This window comes from Spea bombifrons, chromosome 12 (assembly GCF_027358695.1).
Source record: "Spea bombifrons isolate aSpeBom1 chromosome 12, aSpeBom1.2.pri, whole genome shotgun sequence".
NCBI classification, from domain to species: Eukaryota; Metazoa; Chordata; class Amphibia; order Anura; family Pelobatidae; genus Spea; species Spea bombifrons.
In genome coordinates this window covers 10,183,138-10,207,997 of record NC_071098.1, presented here as the reverse complement: position 1 = coordinate 10,207,997, position 24,860 = coordinate 10,183,138, and the positions used below count along the sequence as shown (strand labels likewise).

Genomic DNA, 24,860 nt, shown 5'->3' with positions numbered 1-24,860 from the left:
GGCCAAGTACGGGCAGGTTTTTGTTTACTTGTCCCAACCGCCTAGCATCAAATGAATTGTCAATCGGAGAGAAGATGAGAAACCAGAAACATTATTTGCTGTGCAAACACCGCAGTGAGACGAACATCCACCTTCCCTCGCGCAGAGATCACCGGCCACAACCGGTACGGCGCTTGGCTGTCAGCCTCTCTTTGTAAGGGATTCTAAGGCCGCTCGAGTGATTTCACACATCACAGAGTCGACAGCAACCCAAGTGCAGCAGATACTTAATTTGAATTCACGTATTAAAAACATCAGCGATGATTTAAATCAGAGCTGTCAACTGATTGCCTGCAGGCCGGATGCGGCCCCCATGTGGATTTAATCCAGCCCCCAACATAGTCAATGAGTGAAAGCAAGCAGGAGAGGAAATCAATGGGAAATATGCACACTACAGAGATGGAGGGCAGAGGAAGGATGGGAAAGTGGAAGTGACATTGTTGGAAGGCAGACAAAGCGAATACGGCTTCTCGCACTTTAACGTTCACAGCACCACTCAATGACACCCCTGAAAAACACGTTAGCAGCACATATCTCCGAAGACACGTATCATTTAACACGTTTCAGGTTCCAGGTAATATGTGAGCCCGGAGCTGTAATTATAGTCTGTTTCCAAAAAAAAAAACCCAGGTTCCAGTCTAATAACTGCCCCCCTCCTCGTTATATTTAATTCCCATAAAAAAAAGAAATTCCTTACCAGTGCAGCATGACCATTTCCCAGGGTGGAGATCCTAAGCATGAAATCAGATTACAGCTCTTTGATGGAAGAAGTGACTAAAACGAAACGTTTAACCCCTTTCCGCCAAAAAGCCTTCGACTCGCCCAATAATAAAGCAGATTGCACTCTCAATATTGTAAAGCTTCGCTCCACCGCAACGTTACGGAATACGGAATAGAGGGAAACTGCGTTTGGCGGCAGACAAGAATTATTCGGCCCATCTAGTCTTAACCAGTGTCGCCTTAGATTGAGGATGGCCTAATGACTATCCATTCATGTTTAAACTCCCTCACTGTATTAGCCTCTACCGCTTCTGCAGAGAGGCTGTTCCACTAATCTAGCACCCTCTCAGTTAATTACAACATCATTTTATTACATCTGAACTGAAATGGAGGGCTCATCACCACTATAGAAAAGTCAGCTGATGCACTTTTACTGGAGAACGAGGAAAATTCCAAAGGAAAAGAACACAATAACTGCATAAAGCACCAATTGAGAGGCCGCTATATCGCTTTCTTGATGTGAAGAATGATATACTTGAAGCCTAACAAACAGAAACAGGAAACAAACATGTCCAATATATTACAGAGCGCGCTATATCATTACAGAGACTATAATGCAGCTAAACATAGAACTGTACAGAAAATTATAGCAAACACTCAAGTCTCCGTAAGCATTAAAACCATCAATTATTACTGTTAATGGCAACAATTACTGTTACCCACAATAACAAGGCATTTGGTGGCTTCCAAAGATAACAGGGATGGCATTTTGTCCATCAACACATAACGTATGATAAGTAGATTTCAGCGGCTCCCGTAAAGCGATCCATGATTCTCTCCCTAGGTCACCTTTTTGACAATTTACAGGTTACTTGCTTGTGTTTTTGCTCCTGAGATGTCAGAGATGTGCGATTAACCAAGACAGCCGCAGTCTGCTCGCCATTCCACAGTTATCCTTGTTAATCTCACCAAGAGGTCTTCGTGTGCTCGCTGCGATCAATAGCTACTAAGCAACCTCTGCTGAATCGTATACAGACACACACATGACCCACAAAAAGGCCAAGGGAGAGAAAAATGCCATTAGCTGGTCGCTACACACACACTATATATCACACACACACACTATACCGTATATAACATTATATCACTCACACACACACTATACCGTATATATTATAATATCACTCACACACACTATACCGTATATAATATCACACACACACACTATACCGTATATAATATCACTCGCACACTATACCGTATATAATATTATATCACACACACACACACTATACATCACTCGCACACTATACCGTATATAATATTATATCACACACACACTATACCGTATATGATATTATATCACTCACACACATACTATACCGTATATAATATTATATATCACACACACATATATATATATAATATCACACACACTATATACCTTATATAATATTATTTCACACACATTATACCATATATAATTTTATCTCACACACATATACCAGTATATTATATCACACACACATCATATATCACACACACACATCATATATCACACACACACACACAAATCATATATCACACACATATAGTACACATATACAATATTATATCACACACACATTACACACTATATAGATTATATTACACACACACTATATAGATTATATTACACACACATCATATATATATATATATATATATATATATATATATATATATATATAATACATACACACATATGTAATATTATACACACACACACTATGTATTCTTTATTCTGTAATTTGTCAGTAGTAGAGGTGCAGCTGAAACTTTCCCAATAAAGGCACGTTTACCATCGCTGTCCCAGCAACTAACCCATTACGAATTTCAACATTCCATGCGCAGAAGGTAGGATGTGCACTTTGCGTGACCTCCTTTCCTCCACATTCATGTTTGTATACATACAGGTTTAAATAAAATCCTCAAAACCAAAGAAGTGCAGAACGAAGACGGCGCAATCGTACGTGTCCTACAAATAGAGGGTTCATGAGATGTAATAACTGATAGTTCAGATACAGAAGAAATGTTTCCTGTGCATATTCACCACATGTAAAAACTACATGCAAACGCCACACTGAGAGATACCAATATATAAACACAACTCCCGGTGTGTTTAGGCCAGGTAGACAAAAACCATGGAAAGTTTAACTGGATAAACAGCATGTCATGATCTAGAATAAAATCCTTGGATTGCACGCACACACATCAACAGAATAAAACAACGCCACTAAACCACCTCCGCTGATGATCTCTCTTTAAATTTGTCAAAATAACAAACCTCATGTCCCGCGATTAAGTAACTGAAGAAAACATACAATTTTTCAATACCATTCCCAGTACGGCTCTGCTGGAAGACGAAGCCAAACCTTACCCCAAATGCACTGCGAAAAAAGTCTTAAACTCATCGTCACTGACTGTTTAGTGAATAAATCCCATTTTCTCATGGGACATGACAGTATACGTTTATGATCCATTATCAGAAGATGCTGCGCAGGGTAATGAAGGGTCCTCTAGAAAAAGTAAGACATAGCGCAATATATACAAATAGTTTTCAGGTACTTTTATATTTTTGAGAATTACACTATATTAGTAAAATATTCAGATCTAAACAAGTGGCTAAAAACCACTTTAACTCATCGGTGGCTCCAACAAAGCATTTTCTAGAGATTCCTTGTTGCCTGTCCTGGAACATAAGCCAAGAGACACATGAGAGTCTCGCAGGAGAACAATAAAAGAGACTGTGCTTGTGCTTTGTGCGTCAGCTTCCTGTCTGCCTTCACACACATCCAGCGAGACAACCCAAAACAAATCACACCCAGCACCAACCTAACACTAACCTTCAACTTAACAACCGACAGCGGCAAGCGCCGTGCAACCAGGGCCAGTCTGGATAGTTCACAAAGTGGCGTGAAAAGTATTTTACTGCTCCTTTCAGCCGTGGGGATCTTGAAAGTGAGCATACAATGCAACCCAGTATCGGTTCATCCAGAAGGCTGGATAAGCTGAGGGACAAAAGACATGTGGAAGAAAAGCCACTAAATTAAAAAAAAAATAATAACTTTCCGCAACGTCGGACGCGCTGGTAGACAGGATGGAAGATCTTCTATCAACATACGCCTGATACCTGATATTCTGGATCCTGCGCGGGGTGCAGATCCAATGTAAACAATCTATACGAGAATATAAACATTTTACAAGCGACAAACACAAACCGCCGGCCGTGATTATAGTATATACTGAGTAACGATCCCACTCCTGGTATCACACTGACTCACTCACTCACTCACTCATATAAACATTGAGTGCACACTAGGGCCCCCTGGCACGTCACTTCCATAATCTGGTTTAAATACAGAGAGACATATGTGATTATAGACCAGGACAATGGGTAATAATCAATTAATACACCAACCCCCACCACACATGGGCTGCTGCTGTTCCAACACAGGCCTGCTGGTGTCTGAGTGTTTTGTGTGTGGAGTGCAGAGGTTAAGGGCCCCCCATTCAATCACATGCACTCCCCCCTCACGCACGCACAGGCCAGGGGGAAGATAAGCCCGGTGACACTTACCTCCCCTGATGTGCTACACCATCAATACAGCTTTGTGTGAACCACACAGAAGAAAAGAGGAGGGGAAGCGGTGTGTTCGGGGCGGCCCGGCCTGGCTTGGCTCCGGCCGGTTAATGTGCAGGTTTCCGAGGGTGAGTGTGGGCCGCTCCCCCGGAGGTTAGTATCCTGAGGCCTGTATGGGGGGTCACAGTAAGCTGAGCACCAGCATAGCTCCTGGGGTGGTGCTGAAATAAAGGGGGAGGGCCGGCTTCTCCCGGTACCTAGAACAGACTCTATGTGCCTGTGTGAGACTCTACCAACTGACTCCTCCTCCGCCTCCAACCGCCCCTAACCCGGCCCATTCTCCAGCAAACCGACACCTCATTGGACGACACGCGTAGTCTTGCCCGCCCTCTCCTGCTGTAGAGACAGATTGTGTCCAATTACAGAGCGCAACAAAGTGATTTAAAAAAAAAAAAAAGAAATCAAGAGAGAAAAGGCAGGCAAGGGCGAGAGACCGAGAGAGTGCAACATCCGGGGATTCCTGACGTATCTCCCTGTGCATGCCGGGAACTGTAGTCCAAACAGTCGAAGTAATGGCCTCCAAAGGTTTTGTTTGGCCATTCATAACTTATAGAAACACCTGACCGCCCCCCGCATTCCCCCACAGCGTGTTTTGGTGTTCAGATAAGAATAAAGAGATACACGGAGGGCATCATGTAAGTTTGCTATTTGGCTTATTATGACTGAGAGTATTTAGAAGGAGGTGATAATAACGTTTATTATTATTATTTATTGATTTATATAGCGCCGGCAGTTTCCATAGTGCTGTACAATGGGTGACAGCACATAACATACAAAAAAGAAAAACCAAATAAACCTTGAATATGAACATCCACATTCGCGTATCGCGTCAACAACACATAAATGGCTAGAATCAACGAGATATTTGTCTTTATTAGTCACGCTAATTTGTTATTTTGGTTTACTTCCAAAAACGTGATGATAGGACAAAAAAAAACACAATATTGAAAAAAAGAATACATCTTTTATTTCATCTAATTATGATAAAATAATAATCTTATAACAATATCACCAAACCGCCCAAGCTCAGTATACATTCTTGTGTATTATAAAAAAAAAAAATCTATTTTATCATTTTGCTTTTTTAACTCTGTCTTGCAGCCTTTATCTATTATAGTTTTGCATTTTTTTGTATATTTTCCTACAAATCTCATACCCACTGCTAAGAAGTCTGGATGTGTCCATTAGATTCTGTAGAGGTCCGTTGTCCAGGCGAGATTACTGGCCTCTACTCCACGGACGAGCTCTGGAAGTAATGTGCCGGCCAGGAAATAGTTATACGAGAAACAATAAAAATCAGAAGATATATTTTTTACAAGATTATGCTATGTATAGTATGTTAAAATGATGTTTTACCCCAAAAATCAGAATCCTACAGCAGGCTCCTGTAACTTTCACAAGATCAGGAGAGGGCTGGCACTTTCTGGCCCCAGGGGTAGGAAAAGCCAAGTGGCCCCATTGGTTCCTTGTCTCCCGATTAATTGTTTATTGTTTTATATGGCGCTATCAAATTCTGTGGTGCTGTACAATGGGTAGACAGGACATAACAAGTAGTATATAACATAACAATTTGACTTACAGAGACAACAGGTGAGGAGGGATTTAGGGTGTATTACACAATAGGTAAAGACAGACAGGCTGACAGCATTCCAGAGGATGAGTGTGTGTTCAGTTAGGTATGCTTATGTTAGCTTGTGTATGTGTTAGCGTGAGTGTGTATGTGCTAGTGTGAGTGCGTGCGTTTGTAAAAGTGTGAGTAACGTATGCTCCGGCACACAGATTAACACACTGACTCTCACACTTTTACAAACTTACGCACTCACACTAGCACATACACGCTCACGCTAACGCATACACAAGCTAACATAAGCATAACTAACTGAACTAACACACACTCGTACTAACACACTAGCACACTCCAGTTAACACACACACAAACACATATGCTAATACCTGCATACTCTTACTCCCTTCCTCACTCCCTTACCCACTTCCCCTTCTACCTCGCCCCGAAGGCTTCTTTCTAGCTGGCACGCTCTTACTACGGGATCACGTAACATCACGTGACCCCGCTGTGTTCTTGCCACCACTTTGAAGAATTTTGGGCTGACCTGGGTAGCAATTACCGTCCTGCCTCTCAGACCAGCCCACCCCTGCACTAGATGCAACTCTTGCTGGTGGAGTTAACATATATAACATGTCCTATATTTTCTGATCTACCCTATTGGTAGAAAACTATAGACTAGTTGAACTTTCTATCAGGGAGCGCCTGTTTGACATAGAATACGACATTTCATCACTTTCCTGTTAGATTCAAACAAAACAAACATTTTAGATAATATACATGTATAATATGATATACTAATAAACATTTTTGAACAAAAGGTATTCCAGAACAAGTGGAGCTGGACTAACTTCGGGAGTATGGCAGATACATCTAGTGCTGGCAGAGGTGTGTTGTTGTCTAAGATGTTGTGTTTCCTGTTTTTGTTTGTGTATCATTGTCTTTGTACGCTTGAGATTGACTTGACTATAGACGACTACACGTGAACAAATACACCCTTGTCAAACTTAAGACTTAAGTCACAGATTGGCTTCATGCAAGCGATACAATACAAAACACAACTCAGTGTACTAAAACTGGGTGTTTGAGTATATTATAGGTATTTTCACCATTTATACATTTGCAAAAGATCTATCAGAATTGGTAAAATTAATTATTTGTACATCATAAACACATTTCCTTACATATTTTTTTCCATTGATTTCTGATTTTCTAACAATTAGAATACTTTTCCTTCTTAAACATATAGGTATTTTAGTATTGTGTCATTTGTTAAATTAACCCATTGTGCAGCACTGTGGAATATGAAGGCGCTATATAAAACAAGAAATAATACTGAGTGATGTGGCAGCAGAAATATGAAGGAGGTGAGGGACACATATCACACATTAGATAATATAGAGAGAATATAGCCAACATACTGTATATCCAGGTTTCTTTATCTGCAATGTGAGTCCAGGATGCACTGGTAAGACTGTCCCCAAAGCACGGTCTCACAAAGTATTGTGTATTGTGTCTGTAGCTGAATCATTCTTGAAATATCTCTTTGCCTATCCTCCCTCTTCTATTCCCTGTGATTGTTCTGGGTATCATTTTGCACTTCCCTATCTCGCCTCTAGAGGCGCTGTGCTCCCCCACCGTTTATAATGCAGCTGCAGCTTTATGTGACTTCTGGGACCCTTCCAGCTCACTAAACCTGCTGGGAAACTGCTCTGCAGCCTTGGGACTTTGTGCTCCTGATCACCAGAAACTGACTGATAGGATTATTAGACTGAGCATTTATAGCAGTTCATATAATACAATAGAAAATCTGGTGGTAGAAGAGAAATTATCGGTAGTTTTTCTGACAGCAGTAGGGGCAAAGCTTTACCTTGACCTTTTCTTGGTAGCTTTCGTGTTCATAATCATGCAGCGGATCGATAGATTTCCCAAATGCCACGTGTTTGTGAATAAGTGCATTTGGCCTACATTCAGAAAACATGAATACTGACAGATGCATTTATATTTATTTCCTTTCAGACGTCTGAAATAGATTATCGCATCTCTTAGATATTGAAAGAAAAATATAGATGCCATTCTGATATAAAAGTGTTTACAGAGATGCAATGTGTTTGCCGGGCATGCGTGTATCACACTGATTCGTTGTGCTGTGTTAATAATATGCTAATATGTAACATGTTTGTTTTTAAATTAAATTCTATAAATAAAATGTAGTATCCGCTCACGTACAAGGCAGCTGATGACTTCGGTTGAGCTCCAGAACCAATATTCAGCGGGCTGGGTATAACTTCTCATTGTGTGAGGAATAACAGTAAGTCTTGTTTGAGCCGCCCGTGTAAAACCCTCACCTTCGAGTATTGATGATTCAACAGGGTCACAGCCGTCGCACCCTACCTACCAAGAACACTTTGCCTACGCTAAAGATCTATATCTTCATAGCTGTTTCTCTGCTTGGCTGAAAATAACGCGTGAAGCAGCTTTACAGTTAAGGTCAAGTGTGTTTTGCAGAACCGGAGTATTTATTCGGAGAATGGAGTGCCAGTTCCAACAGTCATGCTCATCATTCTACACTTATGGTGTTTGTGTCTGATGGGACCGGAGCCCAGCTAGGTCAGGTCTGGGAGTTACATGGAACCAGGCAAAATTATTTTGTGTAAAATACCTTTTTGTGAAATAGCAGCCATGCTGTGGCTTCCATAAGGCTACCACCGCACATGTTGGGGAGCTATAGGGGTTCACTGTTTTACCTTCCATGGCCGTACTTATTTGACATTATTATTCCCTTAAATATGGTAATTTATAGGAGCACTAGGCTGGTTTGTGATAAATCAGTTTAGTACATCACACGTCTAAATGTCTCACAAGGTAGGCTAACCTCTGGACCTTCTCGATAATGTCTGTTGGGTTACCGTGTCTAGAAACACAATCTTTTATACGGAATGGATCGTTTTATGGAGCAAGTTGTCGTCACTTGGCAGCGTGTTCTTAGCGTGCGCTCGTATTACTTGATGTAGGCTATATTTTTACGCTCGGTTCCTGCGTTTGGTTTGCAGCGAGAGTTTTCTCTCTTTCCGCTACCTCGGCATTGGCCTCTTTCTCGGCGATGCAGCCAAATGCTTTTCCTATTCCCACTTGTCTCATCTTTATTAACCAGCCAGTCAGTCTTAAAACAGCCAATGTAATCTCCAATCAAATGTCTGGCAATCTATAAAACACCTAATAACTTTTTCAAATAGGTGCAGACAGCCAAGAGAAACATGGGGATTAGAGCAATGAAAGAAGTCAGAGGCGATGCATGGTATGTTTAGTGTATCCATGAACCTTTACATCTGTATATATATATATATATATATATATATATATATATATATATATATATATATATATATATATATATATATATAGAGAGAGAGAGAGACGCAGATACATAACTACATGTGTCACCTCTTCCTAACACATCCCAGACCATATATGTTCAAAGAAGCGTGTTCTGTTACAATCTCCTAAATCACTCGTGTAATACAGGGTCACACTGGGGATGACGAATTGGTTGTGGAACTTCCAATTCATCAATTCAAATATTCTCATTCTGTGAAAATATAGCTCTTCCTTTTTTGAGAAAACCAAAAGCCCGGTTTACGTATCCCCTTCACTCTCGTAGAATTCTAAAAGATCTCATCTGGTGCCTGTTTCCAGCATCCTGCATAATCAGCAAACCTTATCCTGGGTCTGGTTCCCTTATCCTGGGTCTGGTTCCCTTATCCTGATTAGATCAGCGCAGATCAGATCGCTTTAGAGTATTTAAGTATTCATTATTAACATGCATTTAGTTACAGACGTTCTACAAAGATCCCACACAAACACACACCCAAGGATAAGACCGTTATACTAATAGAAATCAGATGCTGACCCTTGATAACGATACCGCAAGTAATTATGGACCAGTTTTGGGTAGGAAGGTTCTGGATGCAGTCATAGAATTAAGGATCATTGTGGCCACGCGCGTTCTATGGACCTACGCACAGCTCAGCCTCGGCTATAACCCGTCTCTCTCGCTCAGAATATTCTGCTTTGCCCTTTGATGTGGCTGATGCTTTGATAGGATTGCTAAATGACATTTTTCAGCAGGAGATGTATCCTCAAGACATTAATGATTTAGATGACATTTCAGTATAAAGTGCACCGATGCCTAACTGTGTACATAAAAAATCACATTTTATTCCAAAATGCACTGCCGCTTCAGAATAAGACAAGTGTAAAAACACGTATCCATACAATGGAGGCATCTTGAGGAAAGACAAAGTGGTAAATAGTCAAACTAAATATGTGTTATATAAAAAGAATAGTTCTGTGATGTTCCTTTCGGAGGCAGACAGATAGATATACAGCCTACTGAATACTGCAGAGATCCTTAATATCTTCATTCATAGAGATTTGGTACAAATACTGTACATGCTGCACCGTCATGCTGGGTATAATTGGTGATAGGGGCAGGTTAAGTTATGTATATGCGGAGCCCTCCCTCTTCAGGATGTAGGTGGGTGGGTGGGTCTACTGAGGCCAGTGGGCGGTCTGTTAATGCCGGTGGGCGGTCCTGCTAAAGTCACTAGCCAGTCCGCTGACTTGGCGTGCCGGGCTAGCCCCAACTGCAGGATAATCGAATGTGATTGGAAGGGGAGTGGGGCGTGCCTCAACGCCGCTCCTGTGACCCGGGGATTCTCCATGGAGACCCAGAGAAGCGGTGCTTCACCCGGAGTCTTCCCTGGTATGGTTACATAGCATGGAGCACATATACAGAGAGGCACATATTGTTTAATTCTTGCTCCTGCAAGGAAATGTAGATGGGGTTAGGGAGGCGCATAAACTGATGGAACATCACTGAGAGACGTATAAGCTTTATTAGTCGAGCATTTTAATTTGTGACAAGCTCATAAAGAACACATTGCAAGACTGACCTATACTTCCAGCAGTTCAGCTCTTTGTGGCCTATTATCTTCTAACGCTTGGTGCTGGCAGAGAGGGCAGCTGGCGGCCCTCTGCAAGCATCTCCTTAGACACCGACTGAAATTGATGGTTGCAGGATAAGTATGGGCTGACCCTGCATGTACTCTGAAAGACTCACGCTGCAGTCTCCGGGTGTCTCATCCTCCGCATTATATGATGAAGTGTCCTTTCGTTGCCTTCGGTAATATAAAATATTTTCTGTCTCTGGAGTTTTGGGATTTTCACTCAGTCTTCAGGATGCTGATGAAATCTGTCAAGCCCACCCAACCCAAACATGTGCTACAATGGGGAATGGTTTCTCTCCTTCTCCTGCTCCATCTCGGCCTTGGTGAGGCTTCCCCATCCGTCATCTCCTCACCCTCTCTTAGCTCTCCTGTTTCTACCAGTAGATCATCAGTTATATCTAGTTGAGATTGTTCACTGTCCTCTATCATCATAAACCAGGCCAATATACAGAGGATATCCCCAAATATCATCATCACCAGAGCCTGCAGAAACAAATTTAAACTAAATCAACGGAAGTGATATGTAAACTCTTACAAATGTTTCAAGAATAAATATCAAAATAATAAGAAAGACAGACAAGAAAAAATGTGAAAACCTTCCAATATTCATGTTAGTATCGGAAACGGCACAGAGCCCGATCCCATCCGGAACATTTGGGTGTTAACCCGAAGAGCCAGAGAAGTGGTGTGCCTCCCGGGGTCTCCAACTAAAACCTGGAGAGTTCCCGGGTATGCATATAAGATGATGTAAAGGTAATGAGATTAGAAGATGCATGAGCCTTATATATCATAAGTGTAAGATCTTGACACATGCACATAAACTCCACATGGAGTCCATGTGACCCACCTTGACCCAAATCTCCAGCAGTTCAGCTTTGTGCTCCATCGGTCTGTGAAAGCTTGTGCCGTCAGAGGACAGCTGTCTTCTCCTGCAACCATCTCATATGCTGACTGTGAAATTCATGGTTGCAGGGCAAATGGAGAATGGGCTGCTCTAGTACAGTATATCGAGGAGATCAACACGCTATCAGCAATGTAATTTGCGGTCAAACTAAAAATAATTTAAGCAAATGTCAAGATGCAGAGTCAAGAAAATAAATTTGGCTGAAGACCAGTGATGTATTTACCTTCAGCGCTACTCTAAGTCTAACCCAGGTTAGCGGCATCTGTGGCCCCATCTGTCCCACTGTCCTGGTCAGCCTTGGCTAGAAGACGTCACCGCTTAAGACTAATGCATTTATTCCTATGGAATGTGGAAACACTTTGCTCATTGTAGACACAGGGGTCTCAAGCTTGTTGCACCTCATGGCAAATTATTATGGTATTTGTGCTGCTATACAAGCCCTGACTGCTGTTAATAATACAGCTGCGGATCTGCATGCAGGGGAAGTAAAGCAGGAAAAAAGTGATATTTTGTGAGTGTAAAATGTGACATTACCAGTAGAGGGAGCCCATGTACATACAATCTAAAATGTAGCAAAATGGCTAAATAAATTGGAATTTTGCTTTTATACTGTAGATTTTCATCAAACTCAGTATGTAGAAGCACAAGGAATCTTTTTTTTTGTTGCAATACATGAGTATTTTTTAAATCATATCTTTTTGTATTTCTGAAAAATTATATTTTACTTTAGATTAGTAGTAAATCTGACAATTTACCAGGCTAAAATACTCACTTGATTGCTTAATTCATTGGAAGCCAGTATCACAGGCAGCCAGTGCCCTCTAGTGCTTATGGACTAACATTTTAAATAAAATATTAATTAAGGCAGACTGATAAACTAATAGCCTGTCCTAGAGTTTGTGTGATTGTCTCTGAAAATGCAAACCCTTAGAAGTCTCCGGAGACAGCCGGTTAATAGGAATGTTCTATGTCTTGCTTCTCTACAATCCTGAGGCTGGTCAAAGATCAGTAAAATTGAGTCGAACAGCAGCCATAGGAGAACTCATGATTTTAATGTTTTTTTTTTTTTGTTTTTTTTTTAAATACAGACTTTCACAAAGTCGACAGATTGCAAGGTTTCGCTAAACAAGTAGTCACGTTATTGATAGACCAAATATGGCAAGTTCTACCTTAGTTTTCTCTTGATTCCAGAAGACTGAAATTGAAGTCTAAAACACTAAGAGATACATTGAGTGTAGAATCTATTCTGTGTTCAAGAATAGTGTCTTCCAATGAGAAGCATATTTATCTATGACACTTCCATAGTCCTAACCCAGTGCCAGCTCCTTCACATCACTGTCCTTACTGCGGAGGACCAGAGTATGACATCATATCCCGGTGCTCGCCTTTTAAGTTCGCACAGGGCCGGGCAGAAGCAAACTATGGAGCCCTGCGGGCAGCAGTTTTCAGATGGATCAATACATTGCACTGCTGACATCCCCCGGCAAATGCTCCATTTAATTCGCAACCTTGAATATAGGAGTTACCTTGAAAGCTGATTCTAACTACTATGGCCAAAAATCAATGGAGCTGAGAACAGGCAGTGTGAGGTTTATTTATTATATGTTACAAGGCCTCAAAGTAATTCATTGTATGGCTATATGGCAAATTTATTGGAAAAAGCCATTGATCTAAAAATCCTTTATATCCATAACCAAGTCAAATTCTGTTCTGTCTGTAGTCATACAGTAACTTGTCCCAAACCAGCAAGAAGCCAAATACGGTACATCATTTTTCAACTTTGTCCAATAACCCAGTGGATGCTGGTACAACGTAACTAAATGAGTAAACCTATTACTGATGGGGGTTTATATCTCGAATATACCAAGTACTATCTTATTTAAAGTTCTCAGGCTACCAGGGTTTAATGATTGTAGTTGTTGCATAAATTAACATTGCTTGAAGCAGCCACATTTCTAATAAAAGGCATAAAAAAAAAGCAGAGTGAAGGAACAATATGGATGAAAGAGTTGAAAACACAGCGGGCAGGACAGCTGAGGGAGGGAAAATAAGTACCGGGGCTGGAGAACAGGCAGAAGAACTTGGCCAGCATGGAGATTGGGATATAGAAGGTTGATGTGGTTGACCAGGGTATGCAAACGGTTAGTGTTCGGACTGGTATTTCTGTACTTTTTCCTGTGGGCAATATAAACTGTCCATACGGTGAGGTTTTACCCAAGAGAATTTTTATAAATTACCATTCAATGAACGTTAAGTTTGCATTGTTCACAGTATTTGTTCAAATAGGGTAGAAATGGACCAAATCAAACTTCTAGGTCGTTTCTCCTAATTTCACATTATATCTATAACAAGTGGTAGTCAGCCAAACGGCTACAACCCAGCACGCCCTTATTCTAGCAATTATTGCTTTTCTTACTTCCTTATCAGAAGATCTAGGTAGGATACACAATGAAACCGTCCAGTGTAAACCTTTTTACACTCTTCAGACTTCTTACAGAAACTTATATTTCTTAAACTTGAGATTGTGGATTTCCCTACCTTGTCAGAATTATGTCAACCAAGTTAAATACATGTTTTGGCCGACGCACCTATTTGTTTTTTTTGTCTTACGTGTAGCTTGCTAGTGTGGCCAACGAACAGCTTTTAACATCCTTGGATGACCACTGGTCAGCATCCAGCCGATTCCAATACGACTCCATAGCATCAGTGTATTACATTGTGTGCTACAGATTGTGCTAATTCTGTAAAAGTAATTTACCTTTGACAAACACCTAATAGTCTTTCAAGAATTAAGCAGACTTTCTGCGTTCAGCCAGCTACAGTGACTGCTTACAAGGGCTGTTCCATGCAGAGTACTTGTACTTTCAATTGCAGTCAAAATTGGCAAATATTCTAGCCAGGTGCCATAAAAGACTACAATTTCAAGGCTATACTATAAAAAAACCCAGATAGCAAATACATACAAATGCCCATAGTTCCACTTCTTGTAAGGAGTTTTTTTTTTTTTTAGTGTGCACAAATAACTAACCAAAGAATATATCTCTAAGAGGTGGCCAATAGATTAAATATGAGTTATTTCTGTAAGTTTATCCATTTTTTTTTAATGCGAGTTCACTTATTTGGGTGTCATTCTTGCACGGGGTTATTTGTATAGTTTGTGTTTTAATGTGCATGCTGCGTGGCTGTTACACGTTTCTGGTGCAGAAGCAATAGCCAGAACAAGCTGATCTGTCATGTAAAACCAAATGAAGATTAACACAAAGACACCTTCAAAACAGTTTATTAGCTCTTTGTAAACTACAGTTACCTGACCATTAACTAGCCTCCCGATAAACTGCAACACAACTTGATGATAACATTAGACCAGATTGAAGTGTTCAGGACCATAACCACAATAAGAAACAGACAACATGCAGGCACCGAGAGTGACAAACAAGGAATCGTCCTAATGAGCAGCAAAGCTTCAGGAACTGGAAGGTCAGAATCAGGATAGTGATGAGGCTCGGGATGAACCATGACTACTATTGCCGAAGAATAAGCCTCTCCAGCACAGAAGTGTTCACGCCTCTCCTCTAGGTTATGGTGACTACATCAGGTGGATAAGTGCTTTGATTAAGATATCCATTTAGTTGAAGACTGGCTTCCTGAAGTTTTTGCCAGCAAAGCGTGCCTTGCTGCCCAGCTCCTCCTCAATCCTATTAAAAAAATAAAGTGTGAAGCAGTTAACATTTCAGATTGTTTGTTCACATCTAACCGCGTTGCAGAGAACAAAGTCTATCTGCAGATTTTGCAATCCTGAGAAATGTCGCTTGTGTCTAAAGTTCCAAGCAGTTCTGAAAAACAGAAAACAAGTCTGCTGCCCTAGTGCTTTTAATATGCTTATTTTTAGTGTTTTAACCATCAGATATCTGTATGAAGGCTGTGTACATATAGTCATTTTATGCCAACTACATTAACAATTTCATCTTTTGGGCAAAATTTGCCCTCCTAGACTGGTCTTTAAAACCTTAACGCCGTTTTAGCCAGGTATATAATACATAGTAATGCCCTTCACTTCCATCTAGAGTGTCAGCACTGGACCCATAAGTGTTGCATGGCAGGCTAGGATGCCAGAGTCAATGGGGAGACATTATGATGGCATAAGGCTTATTGTGGGGGGGGGAAATCTAAGCAGGGATTAAGCGGAGTTCCTGAGCTTTCAATGTTACAGCCATGGGCATGTGATGAAACGCCAATATAACATGCCTTACCCTAGAACAATTTCGCATGAAGGAACTTCATATGGAAATCCATATGAACTTTGGGTTTGCCAAATACTAGATTAAAAGATCATACCGATTACATCCCACCTACTCACCTGAGCAACTGGTTGTACTTTGCAAGACGTTCAGACCTGCATGGGGCACCAGTTTTAATCTACAACAAAGATACAAGTTATTTATTATACACCCATTTTGTTAATGCTTACCCAAGATAGTGATTCGCCCATTTCACCAAATCTTACCTGTCCAGTGCAAAGGCCAACCACCAGATCAGCGATGAATGTGTCTTCAGTCTCTCCAGAACGGTGACTAACCATCACTCCCCAGCCATTGGACTGAGCCAGCTTACATCTGCAGGAGGACAATGCATTTATCATTCACAGATGTACTAGGCAGTTTCCCTCTATTAAGAATCTCAAGTTGTAAAGAGACTGGTAAAAGAAGATGACATTGCTACTAAAAAACAAATGTTTAAAATGGCTTCATAATATGTAGCATTGGCAGTTGCAGAATCTACCATTACCCAGCTATGGCACTTTACGTAGTTAAACCAAATACTTGGTTTAGCAGCTATATACTTACAAAGCATGCAATTAATTTTTTAGTATACAGCTTTTGTGTACAAAAGTAAAGATGCTTAACTTTATTTGGAGTTGCATATTTAATCTACAGCCTAATGGGCCTTTACTTACGCCTGCAAGGATTCTGTGACGCTGCCGATCTGGTTGACCTTAAGAAGCAGGCAGTTACATGCCTTATCTTCCACTGCCTTGGCAATACGCTTGGGATTGGTCACAGTCAGGTCATCACCAACTACCTGGATTCCAACGCTGCCTGTAAACTTTGACCAGGCTGCCCAGTCATCCTGGTCAAATGGATCTTCAATGGAAACAACTAGAGCAGGAAGAGGAACATTACTAAAAAGTCCTTAAACCACCTAAAAGAAAGCTAAAACCAAAGCCCAATAAGCCAGGGAGTGTCCAGCACTTATCTTGGTACCCCAAAATACACCATCTACTGATACATGCAGAAGATGGACTAAAATACAGAGACTGCTAGATCTGCCAAACCTGTCAAATTAAGTCAGTGTCTGGTAGCCAGGTACCAGAATTAAGTAGTACCTTTTAGATTATTCTGCATCACATTCCCTTATTGCAGTCACACAACATAGGGAAGTATGCTTAGTTAGTTGAATCCCCAGACACCTTTCGATTGAAAACAAACTGCTTTATTTAAGATACTTGTGCCAAACATACCTGGGTAATCCTTCACAAAGCTCTTGTACAGATCAGCCAGCTGATCAGGGGAGATGTATCTGCTTGGGTCGTCTGGTGACTTGAAGTCCAGATCATACTTCCCATCCCTGTAGAACTCTGAAGCTGCAACATCCATTCCGATGACAATCTTATCAGAGTAACCAGCTTTGTTGATTGAAGTCTTCAGGAGCTCCAGAGCTGTGTATATACACAAAATATTACATATGTAACTGGATTAGGACTACACAGTATGTATGGGATGGGAGAAGGGACCAACAAGTTGTGTTGGAGGGGTACTCTAGTGGATCAGATGAAACGGAAAGCTCTATTCTTCACAGTGAAAGGGATACAAGTGTAAGATTCCCTCTTAAGGGTAAATAGTCAGCTACATTGGAGCAGAGGTCAAAAGCCAGTCAGAATATCATGCACACAGGAGTATTTTGCTGGTTACTACATGACTGAAGATCGGTAGAAAAGCTTTGGCGATTTTGGTCAGAAGGCAGGACTTGTTACTCTGCCACACTAAATGCCTGACAACGTTCTGCTTTACCAAACCTGCAAGTATCACACACACACCTCTAGATTAGAATGTGTGTTTAATGGGAAAAGCTTTCCAGATCTCTACCCCGCTGCTTGGCCTTCATGGCTAGTTCATTGTTAAGCAGCGATCAGACCGGGGGAAGTTGGATACACAATAGATAATTGCGTACAGGCTTTACAGAGTTCAAACCTTGACTAAAGTTAAAGGTAAAGCTAGGATTTCTGGTGGGGTCATTTCCAAATGCCGATGGTTCTATTTGGCATGCCCAAAGCTTGGAGTAACCTAGAGCTAAGTTTAGATCAGGTCATCATCTCATATTACACAAATTCAAGTCTTCCTGCCAGCATACAGTTACAGTACTGTAACAGCTGACCCACATACCAGTATTACACTCACTATTCAAAAATTGGCTTTAATTGTGGGGGCATATACACACACACAGGCATTAAGCAGTGCAAAGTATGGCAACAGTGTAGTTACTTCATTGTGTTTTCTGGGTCTATGGAGTTGAAGTGGCAATCATTAACCTTATAAACCAAGCTTGCCAGAGTAGGGGCTTCTACTATTGGAATAAAGCTACAGGATCTGCAAATGGACATTTTGAGATACATAAATTAAACAAGCCATTGCTTACCTTCCTTGTTCTCCAGGATGTTGGGAGCAAAGCCACCCTCATCACCCACATTGGTGGCATCTTTTCCATACTTGTCCTTGATGACATTCTTCAAGTTGTGGTAAACCTCTGCTCCAATACGCATGGCCTCTTTAAAAGTGCTTGCTCCCACAGGCAGGATCATGAACTCCTGCATGGCCAGCTTGTTTCCAGCATGGGAACCACCGTTTATTACATTGAAGGCCTGGGAAACAGTTGGCACATTTTAAGCTTTCCAAGGTATTTAGTAGCAGTTTCAATGTAAAGGCAAGAAGAGAAGAACACAGATGGACACCTACCGGAACAGGGAGGATGACCTCAGGGTTTCCAGCTAGGTCTGCAATGTGACGGTACAGAGGAACACCTTTCTCGGCTGCTCCTGCTTTGCACACTGCTAGAGATACTCCCAAGATTGCATTGGCACCAAACTTGGCTAAGAGGTAAAATGCATCAAACAGCAACGAACACACGTAACAAGCTTTGATCATTCATCTTTTATTTAAATACAGGTGTAATCTGGCGTTTGGCCTTTACTTTGAGAGTATAGAGTGCATTATAAGGTCTATGTGGGCATTTTTTTGGCTAAATGCTCCAATGGTGAACCATTTCAGTTAAGTTCCATGTTTTTGGAATGAAAGACATGATACAAACCTGACTCAATGAACATTGCACTTGAGTACATCTCCTTAGTGCTAGAACAGATACAATCCATTCACAAAGAATCGAAATGTTCATAGCTTTAGGGACATGTTGGGTATTTAACAGTTTAATTGAAATGAAGCAACCAACTTGCTGTGTTTTGTTGAATAGACAGCTGTATCCAGGATACTTACATTTGTTCTCAGTTCCATCCATATCCAGCATAAGTTTGTCAATTTTTTCCTGTTCAACGACTGTTACACTCTATTAAAATAAGATTAGAAATATGCTATGAAAAACCAGATCACGTCTAGATTAAAAAAAAAAGCCAAGAGCAAACATGCTTAAAACCCAAGAAAAAGATAAACCAGCAGGGCCAGACTGCCATCAAAAATGCTTTGTATGCAAGGCTCTTGTAAAAAGTGTTGCACCTTAGAAAGAATTTAATATTCGTTGCCTTAGTTCTACGCTGTAATCTGTTCTAAAGATAACTGGCAGCAAATCTAGATGCTAAGGAAGAAGACACTTCTGAGCCCTTGGGCAGCATGGTGTCAGTTACCAGCTATAAAAGCAGCCCACTCCTTACTGCTCTAATCTGCAGACTCCAGACGGTCTCGTCGAGCTGCTTCAGTCACACCTGCCGCTGTACATCTAGAACCAGCAAGTTGCTTCACATGCAAGTTTCTATAGTTTTTGCAGCTTAGTAGACACTGGTTGGTTGGTTAGTATATATTACATACACATATATTATTATCTATCTTTGGATAAGTGCTTCGGTGGCAGCAACCTTGCAATAAAAACTCACCTGGCTGCAATGAGTCAATAGTATTTGTACGGTGCAGGTGCATTGAGCGTAATGGGGATTGCTATTCACAGGGCGATGGCTTATGTAGATCTCTTGCTCCACGATTGCTCTTTATACAGATTGTGTAACACTGCTTACATATGCACAACAACCCACCAAGCCCTTCCCAAAGCCTGTCCTAAACACAGACATTCACACTAAATGCAGTTAATACTCAAGTACATGTATCCAATGCAGAGCTTTGCCCTACTGCACAGGAGGGCAGCATTAGGAGAATTAGTAGAACAGGAACCCATACCTTTCCAACCAGTGCTGGTGCAATGGTATTATTGATGTGATCAACTGCTTTAGAGACACCTGGAAGGGACAAGCACATTCAATCACTGCACTGATCACACTGGCATGCTCCAGAGGCATTCCTAGACCAACATCTCCACATGCAGCTCCTTTGTATTCTTTTGTCATTTAATCATAGTTTCAATGCCTTTAAGTTGAGACCATTGCAAAGTGTCTCCCCTATGCCCCCCTCTGTCCCAGTGTATGCAATACTGGGTAGTTTGCCGTCTAGGAATGCCATCTAGGAGAAGTTAGTGTCAAACCCATGCACTGGGAAGTCTGAGAAGGCACAGACTCCCATTACCTGGGTGCATAAAGCGGGTCCCAGAAACTCGTTTACATATTTCACAGCTCTTTTCACACCTGAGAGCAAACAGGAAACGTGATAAGACAACCTTAATACAGTAGTATGCCAATTAGATCACGTGATTAAGGCTGGCTTAATCAGACCAACTATTTATGCATCAATCTTGTGATCAGAAACCCAGCTGGACATCCCAGTCCCCACCTTTTTCATACATAGAAAAATATAAAGTTAAACTAGAACAAACCCGATAAGTTACCATGGCAACCAGGAACTGCACCCAGGTATCTAGGGTTTCACCTGGTGGACACAAGCTGTCTGTACAGAGCCAGTTTGGGCATCTGGCAGCCAGTTCCGTGTTCATGTCTCATCAGTATATGTCTGGCACCACTTAAACCCCAGAGTTGTCAAAACATTCTCTAGCAGAAAATATTCCTTTTTTTAAACCCCCCCCACCCCAACCTTTGTGCACATATTGTCCATATTATATGCTTAGAATAGCCAGAGGCTGCACAAGTGATCACGAGATTTTATTAATGAATACATAGAATACTCAATATAGAGTGCTCAATGTACTACAAAAAAATGGTTTTTACCTTTGCCGAGATAGCGAGTTTTGTCATTGTCCCTGAGCTCAAGGGCTTCATAAATACCGGTGGATGCACCGCTAGGAACAGCTGCCCGGAACAGACCTGGGAGACAGAAAAAGAGGGTCTGAGCTCAGAAACAGTTAAACATTTAAAGCCAACACTCCCAATGAAATCCAGGCTCTACCCAGTTGTACATCTAATTTTCAACCCAAGTGTGCTATATACTATGCTGACCTCATTAGAAATTCCTCTTCAGATCCATGCAAAGAGCACAATTCAATTAAAGCTTTGTTGGTGATCATTTGGCCACAACGAGACTTGTTGGGTTACCATAACAAATGCCCGAACACATTAGTGGCTGAAATAGCAAAGCTAATGAAAGCGGACAGATTCCTAAACATAACACCAATAGGGCAGAGGATACTTTTAATATTCCAGAAGGGCTAGTCTGGCCCAGAGACAAGTCCGCAGAAGGCTAGAGCTGCTTTTAGGCAATATTTGAACCATCACAATGAACGGAAATTTCCATAGCTTTATGGACAGTAGTCCTTTGATTGTTGGGTATTTAACAGTTTCATTGAAATAACAGAAGTGAGTGACCTGCTGTGTTCTCTTGAACAGCGGCTCCAAGAGGCATGGAATATATCAGACTCCTTAAATGCAGCTCTTGTATCTTTAGGAAAGGAGCATACAGCAGGGCTTGACAAATTTTTTTAAATCTAGGAGCCAACTAAAAAAGTTAGGAGCCAGGACTTTTTTTTGCCCTACACTCACACTTTGCCCCAGCACCCACACTTTGCCCCAGCACTCAGTCTCACACTTTACCCTAGCCCTCACTTTGCCCCAGCACTCACACTTTGCCCACACTAAAAAGCACCAGTGCATACTTTTAATTACTATTAATTAATCCCATTAATTAACTATGTCCCCAGTTTCCCATAGGCATCTTTGTAACTAAATAGCTTCCCATAGTCCCATGTTTAGTGACAAAGATGCCTATGGGAAACTGGGGACAGAATTTGCCTTAGCTTCCCATAATCTCATGTTTAGTGACAGATGCCTATGGGAGACTGGGGGCAAAGGCAAATTCTGTCCCCAATTTCCTATAGGCATCTTTGTCACTAAATAGCTTCCCATAGTCCCATGTTTAGTGACAAAGATGCCTATAGGAAATTGGGGACAGAGTTTGCCTTTGCCCCCAGTCTCCCATAGGCATCTGTCACTAAACATGAGATTATGGGAAGCTATTTAGTAACAAAGCTGTCTATAGGAAACTGGGGACAGAGTTTGCCTTTGCCCCCAGTCTCCCATAGCCATCTTTGTCCCAGCCTCCCACTGCCAAGCATGCCCCCAGTTACTTCCACTTACCTGACCCCGATGTGCACTCTGTTGGATTCCCGCTGCTGCTGCCAGCGGCTCCACCCTCCTCACTGAACAGGGCTGGCACCGCCCACAAAGGTCACTGAGCAGCGCTGGTGCCGCCCGTGAAAGTTATTGAGTGGCGCCGGCGGACTCACTTCTATTTCGAATCGACAGGGGCAGCATTTTAATAAGCCGTCCCCGTTGAGCCGAAATAGAATTGAGTCAGCTGGCCAGCGCGACTCAGTGACCTTCGTGGGAGGTGACAGCCCCGTTCAGTGAGGAGGGTGGGCGGAGCCGCCTGCAGCAGCAGGGTTGTCTGCATTGCACAGACGCCCGCTGCTGCCGGAAAGGAGGATCCAAGTCCCCTGCAACGCCGCGGGGGATCTGGATCCTAAACCCAATTATAGGTTTGGCTCACAAACACCTAGGCGCCAGGACAAAATTATCAGTCGCCATGGCGACCTGGGATTTGTCGAGCCCTGGCATACAGGATGCATACATTTTGTCTTTAGGAGACGGCTGTGTGTGCATCTACGTATACTACGGATTGTTGAGTCAGAAACAGATGCCCTTCATTGGGCAATACTGAATAGGATGCCCAATCACAAGCTTTCTGATCCTCAAAAAGAACTCTGTCATTTCCAGCAGTGTGTTAAACATGATCGTAGTGGCTTGTATGACTATTTGACGCTTTCAATGGACAGCCCTTTAGAATTGGGCATGGATGTCGACCACTTTCTTCTGTAACAGCACATTACCAACCTTTGCCTGTATACAGATCAACCTCTACTGTTGGGTTCCCACGGGAGTCAAAGATTTCACGGGCATGGACCTTCAGGATAGACATGGTGATGTTCTGTGAAGGTTGAGGAATATAAAGTTAGAGGTAACCTATTACACAAATCATTACCATCATAGGAACACACTTAAGGATCTTTGTGAAAGTTTACATTTGCTTATCAAAGGGCAGAGAAAATACAGCTGGAAAATCAAGTTTCCTAAATGAACGAATTGTGAAGTGTGAAGGTGAAGTGTCACATCTCAGCACAGGGAGGTATATACACCTGTATACTAGGAAATAAGGACAGATGCAAAAAGACTTTCCACCTAGAAACAGGTGGGCCAGATGAACACAGAAATTACATCTGACATCGAATCCCACGTTATAAAAATGTAGACAGACACCAGACAGGGAAGTAGGTCAATGTTCCAACAGGTGACATTTTGCTTAAAACATAGACAAACATTTGCTAAACGACTGCTAGCACTAGAACGAGAGGAAAGTGAGGAGCTGAGCCGGCACCAACACACAGAACATATACATCAGTTTAACAGGTCGGGCTCTTTACATCCAGCTTTGCTGCTGCAGACGCTGTACAGTAAGCAAAATGTCCTTGTGCCCGACCTTCGCTTGCTCTCCCTTGCATGCAGCACCTCCTCCTGCACGTCACAGCAATGCAGCATTTCCCAGAACAGTTAACCCTGTCTGTCACAGGCTCACTTTTTTTAAACGGCAAACCAATGGTGAAGATCAAAGCCGCCCTAATAAAAGCCACGGATTTAGCCAATAGCAGGCGGTTAGCACTCAGATTTCTGCCATTCAGCACATCCATGCCTACACGTAGCTGAACGCAGCAGGGCGTGCTCGCCATCACTGCATCCATAATACCAACTACGTCCCTCTAAATCATGCATCTGGCAGACATGTTTTATCTGCCAAAAAAGGGTTAATGGATTAGCAAAGTTAACAATTCAAGCACTTTCATATAAGGAAACCATTTGTGTTCCATTGCACCCGTCCAGACCGGGAAAGATTAAGCATCCCTGCAGAGTACCAGCTAACACGGCCCATTCACCGCAGCATCACATCGTGATAGATGGTGCAGGAAAAATGTGCGATCACCAGGAGAAAGCAGTGGGGTGCGAACCTAGAGACCTCAAAAGTCATTGGCCTCATGCGCAACTGCATGTAGTTAGACATGTAACATGCTAATTGGCATGTTAACCCTACATAGCTGCAGCAGTTGCTGATCTATAGCTTCAGATATCCTGTGACCTTCAGAACGACCTTACTGCAATGGATGCATTCAGGCATAGTGCAGGGATTTAAATCCAATATGTTTTGCCCTTCAAAATAATCAATTACTTGGTCAGAAGTGGCACGTTACATAGCGACTTTTCTGAGACAAATTCTT

At 41.8% G+C, this 24,860-nt stretch overlaps 2 protein-coding genes across 7 annotated transcripts in view; both read right to left on the bottom strand.

Moving 5' to 3' along the window:
- The window catches only part of RERE (arginine-glutamic acid dipeptide repeats), a 127,939-nt gene extending 123,290 nt beyond the window's left edge, over window positions 1-4,649 (bottom strand). For 4 of the 5 annotated variants that reach the window (XM_053452294.1, XM_053452292.1, XM_053452297.1 and 1 more), the window contains exon 1: window positions 4,379-4,649. The gene's annotated coding sequence lies outside the window, so the exon portion shown is untranslated. The remainder of the gene's footprint in view (window positions 1-4,378) is intronic. The other variant, XM_053452295.1, reaches the window with a different exon arrangement.
- A 10,533-nt stretch (window positions 4,650-15,182) lies between these two features.
- On the bottom strand, window positions 15,183-23,527 carry ENO1 (enolase 1). 2 transcript variants are annotated; one of them, XM_053452305.1, is made up of 11 exons: window positions 23,428-23,527; window positions 21,310-21,405; window positions 20,714-20,772; window positions 19,463-19,532; window positions 18,929-19,062; window positions 18,612-18,834; window positions 17,437-17,634; window positions 16,873-17,074; window positions 16,423-16,531; window positions 16,276-16,334; window positions 15,183-15,613 (listed from the first exon to the last, which is right to left on the bottom strand). In XM_053452305.1, the coding sequence occupies exons 1-11, from the start codon at window positions 23,510-23,512 to the stop codon at window positions 15,544-15,546; spliced, it is 1,305 nt and encodes a 434-aa protein (XP_053308280.1). In that variant the 5' UTR covers window positions 23,513-23,527; the 3' UTR covers window positions 15,183-15,543. The 2 variants fall into 2 exon arrangements, with proteins under 2 accessions (XP_053308280.1, XP_053308279.1); XM_053452304.1 differs by lacking the exon at window positions 20,714-20,772 and adding an exon at window positions 20,372-20,430 and having other exon boundaries at window positions 23,428-23,522.
- Window positions 23,528-24,860: the final 1,333 nt, after the last annotated feature.